We start from the raw sequence: 24,013 nt of genomic DNA on the forward strand, positions 1-24,013 counted from the left end.
AGTCAACAAGACGAGACGAAGGGATTGGTCCTGACTAGATGTGACGGCTTGTAACAGGTCGTGACCCGTTGTGACAGGTAAAGTGACAGGTGTAGGTGGCTCATCTGGGATAGACCTGCTGGGAGCAGAGCGCTGTCAGGGTTAAAGGAGGATCACGGGACGTGGGCAAACGGTGTGGCGTTTTGTGACAGACAGGTACGGAGTGTGTGTGGAGGAGCTCCCTTTACACACACGACATGCAGGAGACGTGGGACACCTGCCATTGCTACAATAACGTGTACTATGATAGATGTAGAATGTTTCCAGCAATTCAATGGAGTATGTCACTGGCGATCTATAGACTGAAGGGGTGTGTCAAATGGCAGTGTGTATCACTCCAAACAAACTGGACCAATCCCTGGTGTCCCTGGTGTCCCGGGAAACGCCGACTAAATACCCTGCAAGCTCTTCTCCCACAAATCTTCTCGATCCTCTAACTATCTGTTGTTTTGTTTTTCATTGCTGATGCATGCAACCTATGCCACTCCATCTCTCGAATAGATATCAATGAGTACCATCATGTGGTTACTAAAGTAGCAGCTGTCCCCAAATGCAGATTTATGCCCCTCCGGTGGAAGACAAATCTGTGAACTCCCAGTAATGGGTCAGACACACAGACTCTGCCCCAACTTCTCTGTGATCCATTCCTAAACAATGCACACTCAAATGGTCCCGAGCACATTTACTTAGGCTAGGCAAAGTGCTCCATCAACTGCCGTTTATGTCCCGAAAGCAACGATTGCGGGCACTGGCAGTCTGCCCAAATACAGAGAGTAGAGAGAGGGAGAGGGGGAGAAAGAGGCAGAGGGGTGGAGAGGGTGGGAAGAGAGAGAGAAAGAGGATAGAACAGAGAGAGAGAGAGAGAGAGAGAGAGAGAGAGATAGGATAGAGAGAGAGAAAGAGAGAGAGCAGACACCCCAGGGACTGTCTGGGAGAGGTGGGCCCTTCTACAGTTCCACTGTCTAAAGCGCAATGGAGAATAGGTTCCCACTTAAAACGTCAAGGGAAGTTATATTTGACTCCATGGAACTATTTTAGGCATCATTTCACAAAGTGCCCACACAGAGTAATCTACTGCTATTTATTTAAATTATATAGTTTAGTGTAGGAGTCTTAGGAGTCTATGGTCCTTTACCTTATGACAAAGTTGTAGTAACACACATTTCTCAGGGGGTCTCAAAGTGGTATCGAATCAAATCACATTGTATTTGTCACAACGCTTACTTACAAGCCCTTAACCAACAATGCAGTTTTAAGAAAATTACACAAAGAAAGGTAACAAATAATTAAAGAGCAGCAGTAAAATAACAATACAGGGGGTACCGGTACAGAGTCAATGTGCGTGGGCACTGGTTAGTTGAGGCAATTGAGGTAATATATACATGTAGCTAGAGTTATTAAAACCAGTTGAAGCTAGGGGGGCGCTATTTCATTATTGGATTAAAAAAACGTGCCCGTTTTAAGCGCAATATTTTGTCACAAAAATATGCTCAACTATGCATATAATTGCCAGCTTTGGAAAGAAAACACTCTGCAAAGATATTATCCGTGGGTGCCCCAGAACTGGTCTTACAGGCGAAACCAAGATGCAACTTCAAACAGGAAATGAGCAGGATTTTTGAGGCTCTGTTTTCCATTGTCTCCTTATATGGCTGTGAAAGCGCCACGAATTAGCCTGGCCTTTCTATCGTTTCTCCAAGTTGTCTGCAGCATTGTGACGTATTTGTAGGCATATCGTTGGAAGATTGGCCATAAGAGACTACATTTACCAGGGGTCCGCCCGGTGTCCTTTGTTGAAATTGTTGCGTAATCTCCAAGCTGCTCGCATTCATCCATGTGATTGAGACAGAGAGGAGACTTCCAGGAATGATATATCATGAAGAGATATGTGAAAAACACCTTGAGGATTGATTCTAAACAACGTTTACCATGTTTCAGTCGATATTATGGAGTTAATGTGGAAGAAAGTTTGGCGTTTAGATGAATGAATTTTTGTTTGTTTTTGGTAGCCAAACATGACACAGAAAACGGACCGATTTCTCCTGCACAACTAATCTTTCAGGAAAACTGAACATTTGCTATCTAACTGGGAGTCTCCTCATTGAAAACATCCGAAGTTCTTCAAAGGTAAATTATTTATTGAATGTTTTTGCTGGTTTTTGTGAAAATGTTGCCTGCTAATGCTAACGCTAAATGCTAATGCTAAATGCTAAATGCTAGTTTGCTATGGTTGAGAAGCATATTTTGAAAATCTGAGATGACAGTGTTGTTAACAAAAGGCTAAGCTTGAGAGCAAATAGATTAATTTCATTTCATTTGCGATTTTCATGAATAGTTAACGTTGCGTTATGGTAATGAGCTTGAGGCTGTATTCACGATCCCGGATCCGGGATGGCTCGACGCAAGAAGTTAAAGTGACTTATGCACTTTAATAGAGAGAACAGTCTATGACAACGTTGGCTGGAGTCATTGACAATTTTTAGGGCCTTCCTCTGACACCACCTGGTATAGAGAACCTAGATGGCAGGAAGCTTTGCCCCAGTGATTTTCTGGGCCGTACGCATTACCATCTGCAGTGCCTTGCGTTCGGAGGCTAAGTTGCCATACCAGGCGGTGATGCAATCGATGATGCAGCTGTAGAACCTTTTGAGGATCTGAGGACCCATGCCAAATCTTTTCAGTCTCCTGAGGGGGAATAGGTTTTGTCGTGCCCTCTTCATGACTGTCATGGTGTGCTTGGACCATGTTAGTTTGTTGGTGATGTGGACACCAAGGAACTTGAAGCTCTCAACCTGCTCCACTACAGCCCCTTCGATGAGAAATGGGGCATGCTTGGTCCTCCTTAACTGTAGCCCACAATCATCTCCTTAGACTTGATCACGTTCAGGGAGAGGCTGTTGTCCTGGCACCACACAGCCAGGTCTCTGAACTCCTCCCTATATGCTGTCTTATCCTTGTTGGTGATGAGGCCTACCACTTTTATGTCATCAGAAAACTTAATGATGGTGTTGGAGTCGTGCTTGGCCGTGCAGTCATTAGTGAACAGGAAGTACTGGAGGGGACTGAGCACGCATCCCTGAGGGGCCCCCGTGTTGAGGATCAGTGTGGCAGATGTGTTGTTACCTACCCTTACCACCTGGGGGCGGCCCGCCAGGAAGTCCAGGATCCACTTTTTATTATATTTGTATTTATTTCACCTTTATTTAATCCAGGTAGGCTAGTTGAGAACAAGTTCTCATTTACAACTGCGACCTGGCCAAGATAAAGCAAATCAGTGCGACAAAAACAACACAGAGTTACACATGGGATAAAGAACCGTATAGTCAATAACACAATTAGAAAAATCGGTATACACTGTGTGCAAATTAAGTAAGGAGGTAAGGCAATAAATAGGCCAATAGTGGCGAAGTAATGACAATTTAGCAATTTACACTGGAGTGATATATGTGCAGATTAGGATGCGCAAGTAGAAATGCTGGTGTGCAAAAGAGCAGAAAAAAATGGGGATGAGGTAGGTAGTTGGTTGGCTGGTAGGATGAGCTATTTACAGATGGGCTGTGTACAGCTGCAGCGATCCGTAAGCTGCTCTGACAGCTGATGCTTAAAGTTACTGAGGGAGATATGTCTCCAACTTCAGTGATTTTTGCAATTCGCTCCAGTCATTGCCAGCAGAGAACTGGAAGGAAAGGTGGCCAAAGTAGATGTTGGCTTTGGGGATGACCAGTGAAATATATCTGCTGGAGTGCGTGCTACCGGTGGGTGTTGCAATGGTGAGCAGTGAGCTGAGATAAGGCGGCACTTTACCTAGCAAAGACTTATAGATGACCTGGAGCCAGTGGGTTTGGCGACAAATATGTAGCGAGGACCAGCCAACGAGAGCATACAGGGCGCAGTGGTGGGTAATATATGGGGCTTTGGTGACAAAATGGATGGCACTATGATAGACTGCATCCAATTTGCTGAGTAGAGTGTTGGAGGCTATTTTGTAAATGACATCGTCGAAGTCAAGGATTGGTAGGATAGTCAGTTTTATGAGGGTATGTTTGGCATCATGAGTGAAGGAAGCTTTGTTGTGAAACAGATAGTCGATTCTAGATATAACTTTGGATTGGAGATGCTTAATGTGAGTCTCAAAGGAGAGGTTACAGTCTAGTCAGACACCTAGGTATTTATAGTTGTCCACATATTCTAAGTTGGAACCGTCCAGAGTAGTGATGCTAGCCGTGCGAGCAGGTGCGGGCATCGATCGGTTGAAGAGCATGCAATTCGTTTGACTAGCATTTTATAGCAGTTGGTGGCCACGGAAGAAGCTCATTTGGAGGTTTGTTATCACAGTGACCAAAGAAGGGCCAGATGTATACAGAATGATGTCGTCTGCATAGAGACGGATCAAAGAATCACCCGCAGCAAAAGCGACATCATTGATATATACAGAGAAAAGAGTCGGCCCGAGAACTGAACCCTGTGGCACCCCCATAGAGACTGCCAAAGGTCCGGACAACAGGACCTCTGCTTTGACACATCGAACTCTATCTGAGAAGTAGTTAGTGAACCAGGCGAGGCAGTCATTAGAGAAACCCAGGCTGTTGAGTCTGCCGATAAGAATATGGTGATTGACAGAGTCGAAAGCCTTGGCCAGGTCGGTGAAGACTTGCAGCGCAAGGTGTTTAGTCCCAGGGTTGTTAGCTTAGTGATGAGCTTTGAGGGCACTATGGTGTTGAACACTGAGCTGTAGTCAATGAATAGCATTTTCACATAGGTGTTCCTTTTGTCCAAAAAGTAGTGTGGGGTGCAATAAAGATTGCATCATCTGTGGATATAATGGGGCAATATGCAAATTGGAGTGAGTGTAGGGTTTCTGGGATAATGGTGTTGATATGAGCCATGACCAGCCTTTCAAAGCACTTCATGGTTACAGGGAGTGCTACGGTTCGGTAGTCATTTAGGCAGGTTACCTTAGTGTTCTTGGGCAGAGGGAGTATGGTGGTCTGCGTGAAACATGTTGGAATTACAGACTCAGACAGGGAGAGGTTGAAAATGTCAGTGAAGGGACTCCCGTGTGGCGCAGTGGTTAAGTACTGCACTGCTGTACTGCAGCGCCTGCTGTGCCATCAGAGACTCTGGGTTCGCGCCCAGGCTCTGTCGTAACCGGCCGCGACTGGGAGGTCTGTGGGGCGATGCACAATTGGCCTTGCGTCATCCGGGTTAGGGATGGTTTGGCAGATAGGGGTGTCCTTGTCTCATCGTGCACCAGCGACTCCTGTGGCGGGCCGGGTGCAGTGCGTGCTAACCAAGGTTGCCAGGTGCACGGTGTTTCCTCCAACACATTGGTGCGGCTGGCTTCCGGGTTGGATGCACGCTGTGTAAAGAAGCAGTGCGGCTTGGTTGGGTTGTGTATCGGAGGATGCATGACTTTCAACCTTCGTGTCTCCCGAGCCCGTACGGGAGTTGTAGCGATGAGACAAGATAGTAGCTACTAAAACAATTGGATAGCACGAAATTGGGGAGAAAAAGGGGTCAAATAAAAAAAAAGAGAGAAAAAAAAATGTCAGTGAAGACACTTGCCAGTTGGTCAGCGCATGCTCGGAGTACACGTACTGGTAATCCGTCTGGCCCTGCGGCCTTGTGAATGTTGACCTGTTTAAAGACCTCACTCACATCTGATGCTCTCATGCATGCAGTGTTACTTGCCTCGTCTGGTAGGCTCGTGTCACTGGGCAGCTCTCGGCTATGCTTCCCTTTGTAGTCTGTAATAGTTTGCAAGCACAGCCACATCTGACGAGCGTCGGAGCCAGTGAGATTTGATCTTACTGTTTGATGGCTCGTCAGAGGACACAGATGGATTTCTTGTAAGCTTCTGTCTTATTCTTAGAGTCCTACTACTTGAAAGCGGCAGCTCTACCTTTTAGCTCAGTGCGGATGTTGCCTGTAATCCATGGCTTCAGGTTGGGTTATGTACGTACAGTCACTGTGGGGATGACGTCATCCATGCACTTATTGATGAAGCCAGTGACTGATGTGGTGTATTCCTCAATGCCATTAGAAGAATCACGGAGCATATTCCAGTCTGTGCTAGCAAAACAGTCCTGTAGCTTAGCCTCTGCTTCATCTGACCACTTTTTTGTTGACTGAGTCACTGGTGTTTCCTGCTTCAATTTTTGCTTGTAAGCAGGAATCGGAGGATAGCATTTTGGTCATATTAGCCAAAATGAGGGCGAGGGGGAGCTTTGTACGCGTCTCTGTGTGTGGAGTAAAGGTGGTCTAGAGTTTTTTTCCCTCTGGTTTCACATTTAATATGTTGGTTGAAATTTGGTAAAATGGATTTAAGTTTCCATGCATTAAAGTCCACAGCCACTAGGAACGCCATCTGGATGAGCATTTTCCTGTTTGCTTATGGCGGTATACAGCTCATTGAGTGCGGTCTTAGTGCCAGCAGCGGTCTGTGGTGGTATGTAGACAGCTACGAAAAATACAGATGAAAGCTCTCTAGGTAGATAGTGTGGTCTACAGCTTATCATGAGATACTCTACCTCAGGTGAGCAAAACCTCGAGACTTCCTTAGATTTTGTGCACCAGCTGTTTCTTACAAATATACATAGACCGCCACCGCTTATCTTACCAGAGGCTGCTGTTCTATCCTGCCGATACAGTTATAACCCGCCAGCTGTACGTTACTGATGTCGTCGTTAAACCACGACTCGGTAAAACACAAGATATTACAGTGTTTAATGTCCTGTTGGTAGGATATATATGCTTTTAGTTCGTCCAATTTATTATCCAGCGATTGTACGTTGGTCAATTGTACCGATGGCAAAGGCAGATTAGCCACTCGTTGGCAGATCCTCCCGATCGCCTTCTGCGATACCGTTTCATGCGAATGACGGGGATGTGGGCCTGTTCGGTTGTCTGGAGTAAATCCCTCTCGTCAGACTCATTAAAGTGAAATTATTCGTCCAGTTCAAGGTGAGTAATCGCCGTTCTGATTTCTAGAAGCTCCTTTCGGTCACAAGACACTGTGGCAGAAACCTTATGTACAAAAGATGGCTGCCGTTTTACAAATAACACTAAAAAACATTCACAATATCACAATTGGTTACAGGATTGTAAAACGGCAGCCATCTCCTTCGGCGCCATTATGGCAGGGTATGAAATCCGACCTTCGATAACTGTTGTCTGTGTAGTCTTTTGCAGTTAACATATTCCTTCAGATCTTCAACTCGATGACACCACTTCTGCTTAATAGAAGTGCTCCCTCCCCTTGTGCAACCTCTATCTGGGCCCCCGATGACTCAGGGGCCACCAGGGGCCCCTCAAATTAAACCCAGCGTGAATACTATCTTATTATCATGTATTTTTGCACATCCTTGTTAGGCTTTTTCAGAGGTTTAATATTAGACTATGACCTTGGCTTGTGTAACCGGGTGACATCTTTATTCTGTCCCCTTGAGATGACTCTGAGAAGTTGGAAAATAGGCAATTACAGCCCACAGCACACAGACTAATCACATAACAGATTGCCTGGGTTGTTTAAACAAGAACTGATGTGTCTCTACTCATGTCATTGGGCGGCAGGTATTCTAGTGGCTAAAGGTCTCTGGTTTTAATCCCCAAGCCGACTAAGTGAAAAATCTGTCAATGTGCCCTTGAGCAAGGCACTTGACCCCAATTGCTATTATATGTCACTCTGGATAAGAGTGTCTGCTAAATTGTAAAACATGTTACCCTATCATAGCGTTTTCTCTTCCCAGGAACTAGCATGCTGTGACCCTCTGTCTCTCTCTCTTTGAGGACCAATTACGCAAAAATGAATTGAAGCTGGAGTAGCTCGCTAGTTTACTAACTGGCGGACTGGCCAGCAACTTCTCATGATTGTCCAATGTCATTATATGGACTGAGGTCAGTGTTGTGACAAAATCCGTCTCCCACATTACATTTGATCCCCCCTTCAGTGTGCTATGTAGAGGATCACCATGTCTGAATCATGCTCTGCATCCATAGTGCATCCATACAGGCACAGTGCATCCATACAGGCACAGTGCATCCATAGTGCATCCACACAGGCACAGTGCATCCATACAGGCACAGTGTATCCACACAGGCACAGTGCATCCATACAGGCACAGTGCATCCATAGTGCATCCATACAGGCACAGTGCATCCATACTTAGTCAAAGTGGATGTCATAAGGTGAATGCACCAATTTGTAAGTCGCTCTGGATAAGAGCGTCTGCTAAATTACTTAAATGTAAATGTAAATGTGCATCCATACAGGCACAGTGCATCCATACAGGCACAGTGCATCCATAGTGCATCCATACAGGCACAGTGGATCCATAGTGCATCCATACAGGCACAGTGGATCCATAGTGCATCCATACAGGCACAGTGGATCCATAGTGCATCCATACAGGCACAGTGGATCCATAGTGCATCCATACAGGCACAGTGCATCCATACAGGCACAGTGCATCCATACAGGCACAGTGCATCCATAGTGCATCCATACAGGCACAGTGCATCCATAGTGCATCCACACAGGCACAGTGCATCCATACAGGCACAGTGCATCCATAGTGCATCCACACAGGCACAGTGGATCCATACAGGCACAGTGCATCCATACAGGCGCAGTGCATCCATACAGGCACAGTGGATCCATACAGGCACAGTGCATCCACACAGGCACAGTGCATCCATACAGGCACAGTGAATCCATAGTGCATCCATACAGGCACAGTGGATCCATACAGGCACAGTGCATCCATACAGGCGCAGTGCATCCATACAGGCACAGTGCATCCATAGTGCATCCATACAGGCACAGTGCATCCATACAGGCACAGTGCATCCATAGTGCATCCATACAGGCACAGTGCATCCATACAGGCACAGTGCATCCATAGTGCATCCACACAGGCACAGTGCATCCATACAGGCACAGTGCATGCATACAGGCACAGTGCATCCATACAGGCACAGTGCATCCATACAGGCACAGTGCATCCATACAGGCACAGTGCATCCATAGTGCATCCATACAGGCACAGTGCATCCATAGTGCATCCATACAGGCACAGTGCATCCATACAGGCACAGTGCATCCATACAGGCACAGTGCATCCATACAGGCACAGTGGATCCATAGTGCATCCACACAGGCACAGTGCATCCATACAGGCACAGTGCATCCATAGTGCATCCATACAGGCACAGTGCATCCATACAGGCACAGTGCATCCATACAGGCGCAGTATGCCCACCTCAGTCATAGATAGCAGCTTCATCTGTCACACATGGCAGGAGTTATAAATCAAGCCATGTTCCTGCTTTGATAGAGGAGTCTGGGTGGACTGAATGGCAACTTTTCTCTGAGTTTTTCTGCTTCTTTACTCAGGAATGAGTTCCCCTTAAGTCCCATGTAACTTTTGCCACATCAATATTTCACACACGTGACAAACAACACAAAAGGCTTTGGGAAACATGCCAGAGGGAGAGAAGGAAAGGAGGAAAGGATGCAAATAGAAAACAAGGAACAAAAACAGAGGGTGGATTGAAGGCAGTGGAGCGGAGAGTGGGAGAATGTCAGTCAGGTCGCGGTGGTTTGATTGATGAGGTATGTTACTGGGCTGTGGGTGAGTGACCTCGCCTCTCAACCGCTTGCCCTCTTTGATGCAGCCTCAAAGACACACACACATTCAAGTGTGCGCACACACACAGGTGAGCATGAAGACACACACATACAGTTGAAGTCGGGAGGTTGGAGTCATTGAAACTCGTTTTTCAACCACAACAAATTTCTTGTTAAAAAAATATTGTTTTGGTAAGTTGGTTAGGACATCGACTTTGTGCATGACACAAGTAATTCTTACAACAATTGTTTACAGACAGATTATTTCTCTTATAATTCACAGTATCACAATTCCAGTGGGTCAAAAGTTTACATACACTAAGTTGACTGTGCCTCTAAACAGCTTGGAAAATTCCAGAAAATTATGTCATGGCTTTAGAAGCTTCTGATAGGCTAATTGACAATATTTGATTCAATTGGAAGTGTGTGTACCTGTGGATGTATTTCAAGGCCTATCTTCAAACTCAGTACCTCTTCACTTTGGTGCGAAAACAGCAAAGGACCTTGTGAAGATGCTGGAGGAAACATGACCAAAAGTATCTATATCCACATGTACTTTTGGAGAAATGTCATCTGGTCTGATTTAACAAAAATACAGCTGTTTGGCCATAATGACCATTGTTATGTTTGTAGGAAAAATGGGGAGGCTTGCAAGCCGAAGAACACCATCCCAACCGTAAAGCACGGGGGTGGCAGCATCATGTTGTGGGGGTGCTTTGCTGAAGGAGGGACTAGTGCACTTCACAAAATAGATGGCATCATGAGGTTGGACAATTATGTGGATATATTGAAGCAACATCTCAAGACATCAGTCAGGAAGTTAAAGCTTGGTCACAAATGGGTCTTCCAAATGGACAATGACCACAAGTATACTTCTAAAGTTGTGGCAAAATGGCTTAAGGACAACAAAGTCAAGGTATTGGAGTGGCCATCACGAAGCCCTGACCTCAATCCTATAGAAAATGTGTGGGCAGAACTGGAAAAGCGTGTGCGAGCAAGGAGGCCTACAAACCTGACTCGTTTACACCAGCTCTGTCATGAGGAATGGTCCAAAATTCTTATTGTGGGAAGCTTGTGGAAGGCTACCAAATACTAATTGAGTGTATGTAAACTTCTGACCCACTGGGAATGTGATGAAAGAAAGAAATGCTGAAACAAATCATTCTCTCTACTATTATTCTGACATTTCACATTCTTAAAATAAAGTGGTGATCCTAACTGACCTAAAACAGGGAATATTTACTAGGATTAAATGTCAGGAATTGTGAAAAACAGAGTTTAAATGTATTTGGCTAAGGTGTATGTAAACTTCCGACTTCAACTGTATATCACGAGATCGTATTCAAATAAGTTAAGTTTATATTCATGTTTACCAATATTGATACCAGTTACATTTGGATCCTGTCTAATTCTTTCTGCAAGCGGTTAAATTGCCAGTGCAAACAGGAAGTGGGGACCTTTCTAAAGCAATGTCATCAGATAATGTATTATTTGTGTAGATGTTTGCTTCAGGGCATTTCTATCATATTTTTATGAAATGTATTATTTTAGCTGGAAATAATGCCTAAGCCTAAAAAAAAAGCCCTTTTCCTTGTGGTGGCAGACGAAATGTACCCAGTTGTCCGAATTTTCTCGGGACTCCTGGTCCCCACAAGGATAGTAAAACTAAACCAAACACACACACACAACACATCATACATTAAACAGGCACTCTGCCTGTCATTCCTTTGAGCCACTGGGTCCCCCAGGGAAAATATGTGATGAAAAAGAAGTGAAAAGATGGATGGACAGATAGAAGGATAGATAGATGGACTGATGTGAAATTCATGGCCCGCAGAGCGTCTAGAAATCAATTCTGTCTTCCGTAAGGTCACACAGGTCATCCCTCTCCACTCGCAGTGAGGGCAGCATCCTGAGGAAGTGCATGCTGGGTGTAATTACCCACAACCAAACACAGTGCTGAAGCGGGACAATAGCTGTAGAAAGAAGAAGAGAAGGAAGGTAAAAGTCGACGTCTGCAAACGTCTGTAGTCAACGTTTTGTTTTGATGCTCGTCAGACGGTTTGACTGGCATGGTTCAACCAAGTCAAGTTAGCAAGTTGGTCTTAAACCATGTGCTGGTAAAAACATTACAACTGTATCACCAAAGCCGAAATAAAGAGATTACCTTTAGCGACCATGCAGCAAACATTTGAGGGAAAATTTATTTCTCTACCCCCTGCTCCGATAGCCACTCTGGCTGCGTGAGTGCCAACCCCAGGGTTAACACCATGTAATTAACAGTATGTCCGCCAGCACCTTCCCCAGCACCGCGCTGGAAGCTAGGTAATTGGTGCCCTCCGAAATGGTGGGGAAACATCACAAAGGAAGGAGAGAAAGGAAAATAAGGTGATTCATTTTGCAGGAGGAGGAGGTCGATGGCGACGTATATCACAGCACGTTGGCGGAATTTAATTTCCCTGATTCCCTCGGCCTCCACAAGCCGCGCTGGCCTCGCTCCATGATTGCTTTGGCATTCTGCGTTCACCTCGTAACCGGCGGAGGGAGGACAGCGAGTGAAGGGCGCTGCCATGGCGGGTTGGCAGCAAGCATAGCTTCATTAAAGGAAGATGTGAGGGACCCAAGGACCCCGATTCTATCCACAACGTCTCCGCTGTGGATAGAGAATATTCCCAGAACATTCCCCAGGAGAGTGGATTAGAATGGAGGGTCAGGACCCAGCTAGTGACAAGACAGAGTAAGGTCAAGCGGAACGCTAGGAGAGACTTGTGTTACTCTGGTGTGCTTATGGACGGAGTGCAAATAGCCGTTTCTGTATATGTGTTATATGGCAGAACTCTCATGACATAAAGGCCCCAACATTAGGAATACCTGGGTTGGGTAACGGTTAAGCACAAAAAAACAGTTGGTGTGAAAAGTAGTGTCATTGTACAGTACCTTTCTAATGTCCAAGACAAATGTCCCCTTGTAGACAATAAGGTAGATCCTAAAGCCTATATCTATCTATTTTTCTAACTCTTATCGCCAGTATAAAACCCATGAGATACATCGTCTCATTTTCAAGGGGTCTTGTCTACTGTACATGAAACAACTAAACATCAAGAACACTAAATAATAATCCAATCCACAACATCTAACCCCCTTCGTGGCATCAGCGAGATTGACAGCTGACAACAGAAGGTGTGCTTGTCTTTGTTGTTTCAGCAGGGCTTAACCACAGGGGTCACAGAGACCCAGGTCGGTCTTCCTTCCTAGTGGGCAATTAACTTCCCAAACCCATATCACCCTTCCTGTTCACGCCTAAGACAACCTGTCAATCAACCTCCTTTCCGGGTATCTCAGTGTTCACAGACAGACAGTCACACACACACAGTCTGGAACACACACACACATACAGACTCAGTCACACACTGCGCATCCACACACACACACACACACACACACACACACACACACACACACACACACACACACACACACACACACACACACACACACACACACACACACACACACACACACACACACACACACACACACACACACACACACACGTTGTTGAGTTCTAATAATAATACTCTTCTGACTGAAGGAAGACGTGGGATTGTACTGTTGTTATCATGTCCTTGATTTCACAAAGAACACCTATGTTTAGATACATAAGAACTCATTTTAGTCTTCTATTTTTATACTACCTTGATACCTGACTCATGATTCCTATGTTAGGATGCCTTAGAACCTCTATATTTAGAACATTTTTGTGTTTGATCGTTGACGACTCACTCACTATTAGAAAATAAGGCCCTATCTAGAACCTAAAATGGTTCTTCGACTGTCCCCATAGGAGAATCCTTTGATAAAACCTTTTTGGTTCCAGGTTTAATCCTTTTGGGTTCCATGAACGACCCTTTCCACAGAGGGTTCTACATGGAACCCAAAAGGGTTCTACCTGAAACAAAAAAGGTTATCCTATGGGGACAGCCGAAGAACCCTTTTAGAACCTTTTTTTCTAAGAGTGTGCAGTGGAATTATATGTATTTCCTCATGTAAATATGAATCATTTTCCAAAAGTTTACCTCACTAAAGAAGAGACTCTGCACCAGGCCGACGATATTCCCTCCAAACTGTCAGGAGCAACCAAATAATAAACCACTACATATATCCAACTAATTAGCAGATTCAAATGAAAGTCAATGCAGGGCACACAGTCGGCTACACTAACGTTGGCGACTAATAATTACAGATCTGTTCCTCTGTGGTGTTAATTAGGGCACAAACCCTTCCATGATGCCCGAGAAATAATAGAATCTGTCAGTTTAAGGGTCTGGGATGCCCTTTCAGTTTGCATGCATCCTACGCATCCCAATGAGAAAGGGGCCTTCCCCTAAGTCTGCATGTCTCTGCACTAATGAAGATGTGACAGTACTGCTGCGTGACCAGCGGGAAGAGGGAGGAGAGAAGGCTTGTGGAATGTTAAAGAGAAGAGACAGAGGTGGAGTTGAGGTGAGGGAGAGTGGTGAAGAGGACTGAAATGAAATGCCTGAGAGATGGTCGCACAAACTGTTGTAGTTCTTTAGATGTAGCATTTACCCCTACTGTACTCAAGCAGTCCTACACACACACACACACACACACACACACACACACACACACACACACACACACACACACACACACACACACACACACACACACACACACACACACACACACACACACACGCACGCACACATTCACAAACAAAAAAGAGACATATCAGTTTCCCTGTTCTACATTGCTTGTTTTCAGCGAGTTGCTATGAACATTGCTGGCGACCTACCTGTCCATTTCAAAGTGTAAAGGTAGGAAAACATCAGAACAAAACAGAACACTCGGAGAGTAGCTAGTAGGACATACCAGAGAGCTGGTGTAGGAGGGATCAGAGGTATCGTCCTGGAGGTAGCGCGACAGCCCGAAGTCAGACACTTTGCAGACCAGGTTGCTGTTTACCAGGATGTTGCGGGCGGCCAGGTCCCTATGGACGTAGTTCATCTCAGAGAGGTACTTCATGCCCGCCGCGATGCCCCTCATCATGCCCACCAGCTGGATCACGGTGAACTGACCGTCGTTTTGCTGCAGGAGAGAAGAGATGGAGAGTGAGAGAAAGAAACAGATAAATGAGGATCGTTAGTGTCATCATTACCGTTGTCGGTATTGTGATCGCCGCCATTGTCTCTTGCTGCAGAGAAAGGAGAAGACGACGGCCATATCAAAACAAACGTTTAATTTGCAGGCCTTTTCCGCTGAGATGTTGACAACAAACAAGCAGTTCTTCACTGATTCCTACACTATTTGACAGCATTAGGCATTGAGGTGTGTCGACCAGACACGGTTGTATTCGATTGCATGGTTCTATTTGATAGCAATGCAATTGATTTGACAACCGCAACGACATGACACGGACACAGGCACATTCTGCATGCTATGCCACATATTCTGTGTCCTATTACGTAAAGGCCATGCCTAGCTAACATTGTCCTGACACGGAGAGTGTCTGTGCTGAAAATTCCGCTGGGATCTCGCTCCCAGATTAGAAAACCCCGCGGATGCATCTGTGACACCACAGCCAGGAAGTAAGGGTATACTTTTGTACAAGGGTACAAGATCTTCCGTCAGACATATGTACAATGTTCCATGTGACAAACAGCCTAACCTGATACCTATCTGAGCGTGACCTACTTCTGCAAGACAAAAAAAAAACAGTTTTTTTTCTGTGTCCGATTATGTGACTGAATCTTGAAGCCTTACGCTTAAAGTGGTTTGTTCTTTAGATTTGTACTTTTACACTAGCAGCTATTGACACAGTCCATGACAGCCGTTGTCTTGCATCTCATCGCCTATTTTATATCAAAAGGAAAGAGTATTCTTTTTGATTCCCAAATTGGATTCTCCGATCACGATCCTACCAAAACTAGTTGTTAGAGGATGTTGTAAAAATGGCACATTGTCCATCACTGTGGATAACACACACACACACACACCCGGCGGAGCTCTCTCCCCAAACCCTTCCTAGTTCCTCCCCGTGTCTCCAATGCTCCGAGGAGCTTTGAACCCGACACACACTAACAAATAAGAGGGTAGGGTAAGATCGATGGGAACACAAGTCAGATGTGGCGGCTAGCAAAGCCAACTTCAAAGGGTCCCTTTAAACCAGCAGTAGATCAAAGTGAAGAGGAAAACCAATCCATGAGATGGAGGAAGAAGGGAAGGAGAGGAAAAAAAGGCTTGAATATTGATTAAGCTGTACACTCGCTCGTTCCTTACCAGCTACAAAAGAGTGAGGGGATAGTTCATTAAGAGCTTGGGGCATAAGTGGAGAAATTAAATGAAGACGGAAGTTGGCTATTTCAGGAAGTCTTCGATGAGGAGAATGATGGAATTGTGTTCGGTTCATTTTACACAGAGGTCTCTATTTTCAGCTGGTGTGAAGGAGGGGCAATGGCATTTTCCAGCCCCAAAGCCAGGTTTGGCAATTTACCTGTGACCATTTCATGAATCTCTAAAGGGACTTTTTAAGACCCAGAAGAAGCAGGTCTTAACGGTAGTGCAGTTGATGATGGCATGGGTTTTGAGAGCAGGAGCTCAGCCTATCTAGCCATGACGCACAGGGCCCAGGGGAAGAGAGATGTTGCTTTTGTGCCAGTGAATCTCGTATTAAGAAACATAAAAAAAAAAACAATTGGTTTCCCCCCCATTTAATTTGATTAAAAACCAAGCATAGCCTACCCTCCCTTTAATCAACGCTGGTTTAGCAGTTTCGCATATGTCTGTCTTTTTATGCTGGCCATTATCCAAGTAGCCTATGAATAAAGGGCTCTACTGAGAGTTATACTGGTGCTACTGAGAGAGTCTACTGGTCAACTGAGAGTGCTTTGACATATTTTGGAGGCTTGTGCCCTCATGCTTTTTCATTATTCACAATTTACATACCTGCATACTTAATTTCACTTGATTGGGTAGGCTGTCCATCCCCGTGTTCATCCCCATTCCCCTCGTCTGATTACCAAAGACACATTCCTCCAAACTATTCAATCCTATAATACCGTACCAAGGGCCGATCTTTTGAGAATCTGCCTCGCACATAGGCAACAATACAATTGACAGGAGCCTAGTTTTTTGTATAGACGTGTGGATGTTATGTGTAAAGGCACGAAGGCCTCTGTGTGCACACGTAGGCCTTAGAACGAGAGAAGCGATAGAACGAGAGAAGCGATTCATGAGGTCATGCTTCTGACCCCATCCTGTTTAGAAATATTGTTGTTTTAAAAAAAACTGATTGCTTGTTTTCCGTTTTCATATCAAGCCCTTCATAGGCTACCCTTACCCTAGGACCCGGCTACTAAGGCTGGTTCAACAGCAATGCTGTCGTGCCTTTTTTTTAATCCTTCCTGGTCTTGCAACGTAGTCTATCCATAAAAGGTGTTTAAATGGTCTATTCGTCAGAGGGTCTTGAATTGAAAATATACTGCACATCCTAAATCAGACACACATATGCCTACTTGCATACTTCATTTCACTTGTTCAAGTATCCATTCCTATCTCCAAAGAGCGCCTCTCATCCGGTTACCAAATAAGCAAGGTCCTCCTGTAGCTCAGTTGGTAGAGCATGGCGCTTGTAACGCCAGGGTAGTGGGTTCGATTCCCGGGACCACCCATACGTAAAATGTATGCACACATGACTGTAAGTCGCTTTGGATAAAAGCGTCAGCTAAATGGCATATATTATTATTATTATTATATTAAGCACTTCAAACGTATTTGAATGACTCAGTCCTATAGTGCAGCATCAATGGTAGGCCGAGGCTATATTTCGCTTATTGAGATTTTGTGTCACACACATACAATACAATTTAGCCTAGTATTGTCATGTGAGGAGGACTGCGATGCGTAAAGACATATAGACTAGGCTCGTTTCAGTCAATTACAACAATGTTGACTGCCAACATTCCAAGCATAGTCTATTGAGAAAATACTGGATGTGTTCATTTGTTTTACTGTTGCTATTACTCCTTACTATAGCCTATGCTATTAGATAAGTTGTAGAATCAATCAACAATGTACCAGGACAAGAATATTCCAGCCGAATCGGTGTTGATGACAATGCAAATACCATCAATAATCTACGGAACTTGAGACAAACACATGCAGTATTAAGCCATGGGGAATGCATTGATTGGCCAGTGAGTGGCCAAGCCCTCGTCACACCTGCAACAGGTTTATTAATCAAACCCCAAAATATTTCTGACACACCCTCAGACCTATAGCGCTACTGGCAGCGCTAAGATCATGGTCCTTCTGTAGCACAGTTGGTAGAGCATGGCGCTTGTAACGCCAGGGTAGTGGGTTTGATTCCCAGGACCACCCATACGTAGAATGTATGCACACATGACTGTAAGTCGCTTTGGATAAAAGCGTCTGCTAAATGGCATATATTATTATTATTATTATGGTTCCGCAACTGAAGGCCCGTGGAACGAATTTGGTCCGCGGTTGGTTTTATTTGGCCCCCACAAGTCTTCTGTGGAATTTTCATTGTTGGACATAAAAGACTGTAAAAACACCAGGAAATCAGCTCCAAGTTATTTTAATTTAAGAAATCTGTTCCCAATTATTCCCACGCATAATATAGAGACACGTGATCATATACAAATGTAAGCAAGGTTTGAAATGATGGTTTTAGTCAAAGATATCTCTTTGGGCTTCTTGCGGTCAATTTGCGGTCTACAAATGATTTGTAATTATACAATCCACTCCAGGAAAAAAAATCGTCCAGCAACTGAATCTAGTTGATGATCCCTGGCTTAGATTTACCATTGTGTTAGGTTCGTTATAAGTAGAGCTCAGTGATCTCTAATCCTAAACCCTATTCTTGGCGGTAGAACTCTTTGGATGCAGAACATTGCCATGGCCCATGAACTGCATGTTTATTGCAGTCACAAATGTTCTGTATTATATATCTCTAACTTCATGTGCATTTTGTCAATCCACAAACAAGCTGCAATGCACCAGTGCAGTCTTAGTGCAACATACATCATCATATATGTGAATAGCCAATTATGTAAATAAATTATTACCACAGTATAACAGTTCTATAAAGATACTATAAAAAGAGATGGTAAACTGTGTTAATAAATTATTCATTAGGCATAGTGGACTGAAAACTCTCCATATTCCTGGGGCTATGGTCATAAAGTGGCTCAAAGTGGGAGTGCTGATCTAGGATCAGTTTTGTTTTGCCTTTTAAATCATAATGAATTAGATTACATGTACAGGGAGACCAGCTGATCTTAGAGCAGCTCTTCTACTCTAAGATGCATGATACACACATTCCCCATAACTCACCCTCAGGAAGGAATCAAGGGCCCCGTTCTCCATAAACTCTGTGACGATCATGACTGGCCGACTCTTGGTGACCACGCCCTCAAGTCTGATGATGTTGGGGTGGTCAAACTGTCCCATGATTGACGCCTCGGACAGGAAGTCCCGCCTCTGCTTCTCCACGTATCCTGCCTTCAGGGTCTTAATGGCCACGTAGATCTCCCTCTTGCCTGGGAGCTTCAGACGTCCCTTGTACACCTCACCAAACTCACCTGGGGGAGAGAGTGTGGTGGTTATAGCGCTAGATTTCGGTAAATAGGAATCCATTAGATTGTGCTAGTGCAAGACCTTAAAACTGGCTCAATAAACTATCATTGACCACGGATCCTACACAGCTTGCATGTTGAACCATAGGTAACAAGCAGTGTTTTCACTAATCAAAACCACTCTACATGACCAAGAGTATGTGGACACCTGCTCGTCCAAAATCTCAATCCAAAATCGTGGGCATTAATAAGGAGCTTGTCCCCCCTTTGCTGCTATAACAGCGTCCACTCTTCTGGTACTAGAACATTTCTGTAGGGACTTGCTTCCATTTAGCCACAAGCGCATTACTGAGGTCGAGCACTGATGTTAGACAATAAGGCCTGGCTCACAGTCAACGTTTCAATTCATCCTAAAGGTGTTTGATGGAGTTGAGGTCAAGGCCGTGTGCAGTCAAGTTCTTCCACACTGATCTAGAACATAACATTTCTGTTGTACCTCGCTTTGTGCATGGGGGCATTGTCATGCTGAAACAGGAAAGGGCCCCTCCAAAAGTTGGAAGCGCATAATTGTCTAGAATGTCACTGTATGCAGTAGCATTAAGATTTCCTTTCACTCGAACAAAGGGACCAAGCCCGAACCATGAAAAACAGCCCCAGGCCATTATTCCTCCTCCACCAAACTTTACAGTTGGCAATATGCATTCTCTTGGGATCCGCCAAACCCAGATTTGTCCGTCAGACTGCCAGATGATGAAGCATGATTCATAACTCCAGAGAACGTGTTTCCACTGCTCCAGAGTCCAATGGCAGCGAGCTTTACACCACCCCAGCTGACGCTTGGCATTGCGTATGGTGATATTAGGCTTGTGTGCGGCTGCTCGAACATAGAAACCCATTTCATGAAGCTCCCGACGAACAGTTATTGTGCTGACGTTGCTTCCTGAGGCAGTTTGGACCTCGGTAGTGATTGTTGCAACTGAGGACAGACCATTTTTACGCGCTATGTGCTTCAGCACTCGGCGGTTGCGTTCTGTGAGCTTGTGTGACCTTCCACTTCTCAGCTGGGCCGCTGTTGCTCCGAGACGTTTCCACTTCACAACAACAGCACTGACAGTTGACCGGGGCAGCTCGAGCAGGACAGATCATTGACAAAAAGGTGGCATCCTTAGACGGTGCCACGTTGAAAGTCACTGACCTCTTCAATGTTTGTCTATGGAGATTGCATGGCTATGTGCTTGATTTTATACACCTTTCACCAACGGGTGTGGCTGAAATAGCCGAATCCACAAATTTGTACTTTTGTATATACAGTTGAAGTCGTAAGTTTACATACACCTTAGCCAAATACATTTCAACTCAGTTTTTCACGATTCCTGACATTTAATCCTTGTAAAAATTCCCTGTCTTAGGTCAGTTAGGATCACCCCTTCATTTTAAGAATGTGAAATGTCAGAATAATAGTAGAGAGAATGATGTTTGAGAATGATGATTTCAGTTTTTATTTCTTTCATCACATTCCCAGTGGGTCAGAAGTTTACATACACTCAATTAATATTTGGTAGCATTGCCTTGTTGAACTTGGGTCAAACGTTTCGGGTAGCCTTCCACAAGCTTCCCACAATAAGAATTTTGGCCCATTCCTCCTGACAGAGCTGATGTAACTGAGTCAGGTTTGTAGGCCTCCTTGCTCGTAGATGCCTTTTCAGTTCTGCCCACACATTTTCTATAGGATTGAGGTCAGGGCTTTGTGATGGCCACTCCAATACCTTGTTATCCTGAAGCCATTTTGCCACAACTTTGGAAGTATGCTTGGGATCATTGTCCATTTGGAAGAGCCATGTGGTCCTTCTGTAGCTCAGTTGGTAGAGCATGGCGCTTGTAACGCCAGGGTAGTGGGTTCGATTCCCGGGACCACCCATACGTAGAATGTATGCACACATGACGACTGTAAGTCGCTTTGGATAAAAGTGTCTGCTAAATGGCATATATTATTATATTATTATTATTTGCGACCAAGCTTTAACTTCCTGACTGTCTTGAGATGTTGCTTCAATATATCTACGTAATTTTCCAACCTCATGATGCCATCTATTTTGTGAAGTGCACCAGTCCCTCTTGCAGCAAAGCACCCCCACAACATGATGCTGCCACCCCCGTGCTTCACGGTTGGGATGGTGTTCTTCGGCTTGCAAGCCTCCCCATTTTTCTTCCAAACATAACGATGGTCATTATGGCCAAACAGTTCTATTTTTGTTTCATCAGCCCAGAGGACATTTCTCCAAAAAGTACAATCGTTGTCCCCATGTGCAGTTGCAAACCGTACTCTGGCTTTTTTATGGCGGCTTTGGAGCAGTGCTTCTTCCTTGCTGAGCGGCCTTTCAGGTTATGTAGTTATAGGACCCGTTTTACTGTGGATATAGATACTTTTGTGCCTGTTTCCTCCATCATCTTCACAAGGTCCTTTGCCGTTGTTCTGGGATTGATTTGCACTTTTCGCACCAAAGTACGTTTATCGTAACAGGAAGTCTAAAGAAAATGAATTCTGAGGTCTTGACTCATTTCTTTAGATTTTCCCATGATGTCAAGCAAAGAGGCACTGCGTTTGAAGGTAGGCCTTGAAATACATCCACAGGTACACCTCCAATTGACTCAAATTATGGCAATTAGCCTATCAGAAGCTTCTAAAGCCATGACATCATTTTCTGGAATTTTACAAGCTGTTTAGAGGCACAGTCAACTTAGTGTATGTAAACTTCTGACCCATTGGAATTGTGATACAGTGAGTTATAAGTGAAATAATCTGTCTGTAATCAATTGTTGGAAAAATTGCTTGTGTCATGCACAAAGCAGATGTCCTAAACAACTTGCTAAAATTCTACTTTGTTAACAAGAATTTTGTGGAGTGGTTGAAAAACAAGTTTTAATGACTGTATGTAAACTTCCGACTTCAAATGTACTTTCTATCTAGTTTTAGATGTTCAAGAGAGCCCTGTTGTGTTCGTTTCTTAACCCAATCATCATTGTATTTGTATTTTTAGTTTTAATGACTCCAACCTAAGTGTATGTAAACTTACGACTTCAACTGTATAGTGTAATTTTTGTATTTGTGATACTGATCAACAGTGGGGCTATCTTGTTCCACAGCAGCTCAGAATCTGGGGAGGAAATTCATCAATAGAATCTAAAAGAATAACAACTAAACAAATTCACAGTAAATATTTCCATTCCTTGATTACTCATCATGCTGCAGGCATCCTGTGGCGATCTCACACCACAAATAAACAAAAAAACAATCCCTCTTTCCTTCTCCACCTCAATCTCCCCCTATCCTTCCCCTCCTCCATCTCCCCTTTCCTTCCCCTCCTCCATCTCCCCTTTCCTTCCCCACCTCAATCTCCCCTTTCCTTCCCCTCCTCCATCTCCCCCTATCCTTCTCCACCTCAATCTCCCCTATCCTTCCCCTCCTCCATCTCCCCTTTCCTTCCCCTCCTCCATCTCCCTTTCCTTCCCCACCTCAATCTCCCCCCTTTCCTTCCCCTCCTCCATCTCCCCTATCCTTCTCCACCTCAATCTCCCCCTTTCCTTCCCCTCCTCCATCTCACCCTATCCTTCTCCACCTCAATCTCCCCCTTTCCTTCCCCTCCTCCATCTCCCCCTTTCCTTCCCTCCTCCATCTCCCCTTTCCTTCCCCTCCTCCATCTCCCCCTTTCCTTCCCCTCCTCCATCTCACCTCCTTCCCCTCCTCCATCTCCCCCTATCCTTCCCCTCCTCCATCTCCCCTTTCCTTCCCCTCCTCCATCTCCCCCTTCCCCATCCATCTCCCCCTCCTTCCCCACCTCCATCTCCCCCATCCTTCCCCTCCTCCATCTCCCCTCCTTCCCCTCCTCCATCTCCCCTTTCCTTCCCCTCCTCCATCTCCCCCTTTCCTTCCCCACCTCCATCACCCCTTTCCTTCCCCACCTCCATCTCCCCCTTTCCTTCCACCCCATCTCCCCTATCCTTCCCCTCCTCCATCTCCCCTATCCTTCCCCTCCTCCATCTCCCCTTTCCTTCCCCTCCTCCATCTCCCTTTCCTTCTCCACCTCAATCTCCCCCTTTCCTTCCCCACCTCCATCTCCCCCTTTCCTTCCACCCTCATCTCCCCCTATCCTTCCCCTCCTCCATCTCCCCCTATCCTTCCCCTCCTACATCTCCCCATCCTTCCCCACCTCCATCTCCCCCTTTCCTTCCACCCCCATCTCCCCCTATCCTTCCCCTCCTCCATCTCCCCCTATCCTTCCCCACCTCCATCTCCCCTTTCCTTCCCCCCCCATCTCCCCCTATCCTTCCCCTCCTCCATCTCCCCCTATCCTTCCCCTCCTCCATCTCCCCTTTCCTTCCCCTCCTCCATCTCCCCTTTCCTTCTCCACCTCAATCTCCCCCTTTCCTTCCCCACCTCCATCTCCCCCTTTCCTTCCACCCTCATCTCCCCCTATCCTTCCCCTCCTCCATCTCCCCCTATCCTTCCCCTCCTACATCTCCCCATCCTTCCCCACCTCCATCTCCCCCTTTCCTTCCACCCCCATCTCCCCCTATCCTTCCCCTCCTCCATCTCCCCCTATCCTTCCCCTCCTCCATCTCCCCTTTCCTTCCACCCCCATCTCCCCCTATCCTTCCCCTCCTCCATCTCCCCCTATCCTTCCCCTCCTCCATCTCCCCTTTCCTTCCCCTCCTCCATCTCCCT

The 24,013-nt window shown here is 45.4% G+C and overlaps 1 protein-coding gene across 3 annotated transcripts in view; it reads right to left on the minus strand.

Annotated features, from left to right (window-relative positions):
• Positions 1–24,013, minus strand: part of LOC118402179 (ephrin type-B receptor 1) — a 365,365-nt gene that overhangs the window by 15,546 nt on the left and 325,806 nt on the right. For all 3 annotated transcript variants that reach the window (XM_052477046.1, XM_052477045.1, XM_052477044.1), the window contains 2 exons: positions 19,049–19,296; positions 14,564–14,779 (listed from right to left, as the gene is read on the minus strand). In XM_052477046.1, the coding sequence (XP_052333006.1) occupies positions 14,564–14,779; positions 19,049–19,296 (464 nt within the window). The remainder of the gene's footprint in view (positions 1–14,563; positions 14,780–19,048; positions 19,297–24,013) is intronic.

Source organism: Oncorhynchus keta, chromosome 23 (genome assembly GCF_023373465.1).
Source record: "Oncorhynchus keta strain PuntledgeMale-10-30-2019 chromosome 23, Oket_V2, whole genome shotgun sequence".
NCBI classification, from domain to species: Eukaryota; Metazoa; Chordata; class Actinopteri; order Salmoniformes; family Salmonidae; genus Oncorhynchus; species Oncorhynchus keta.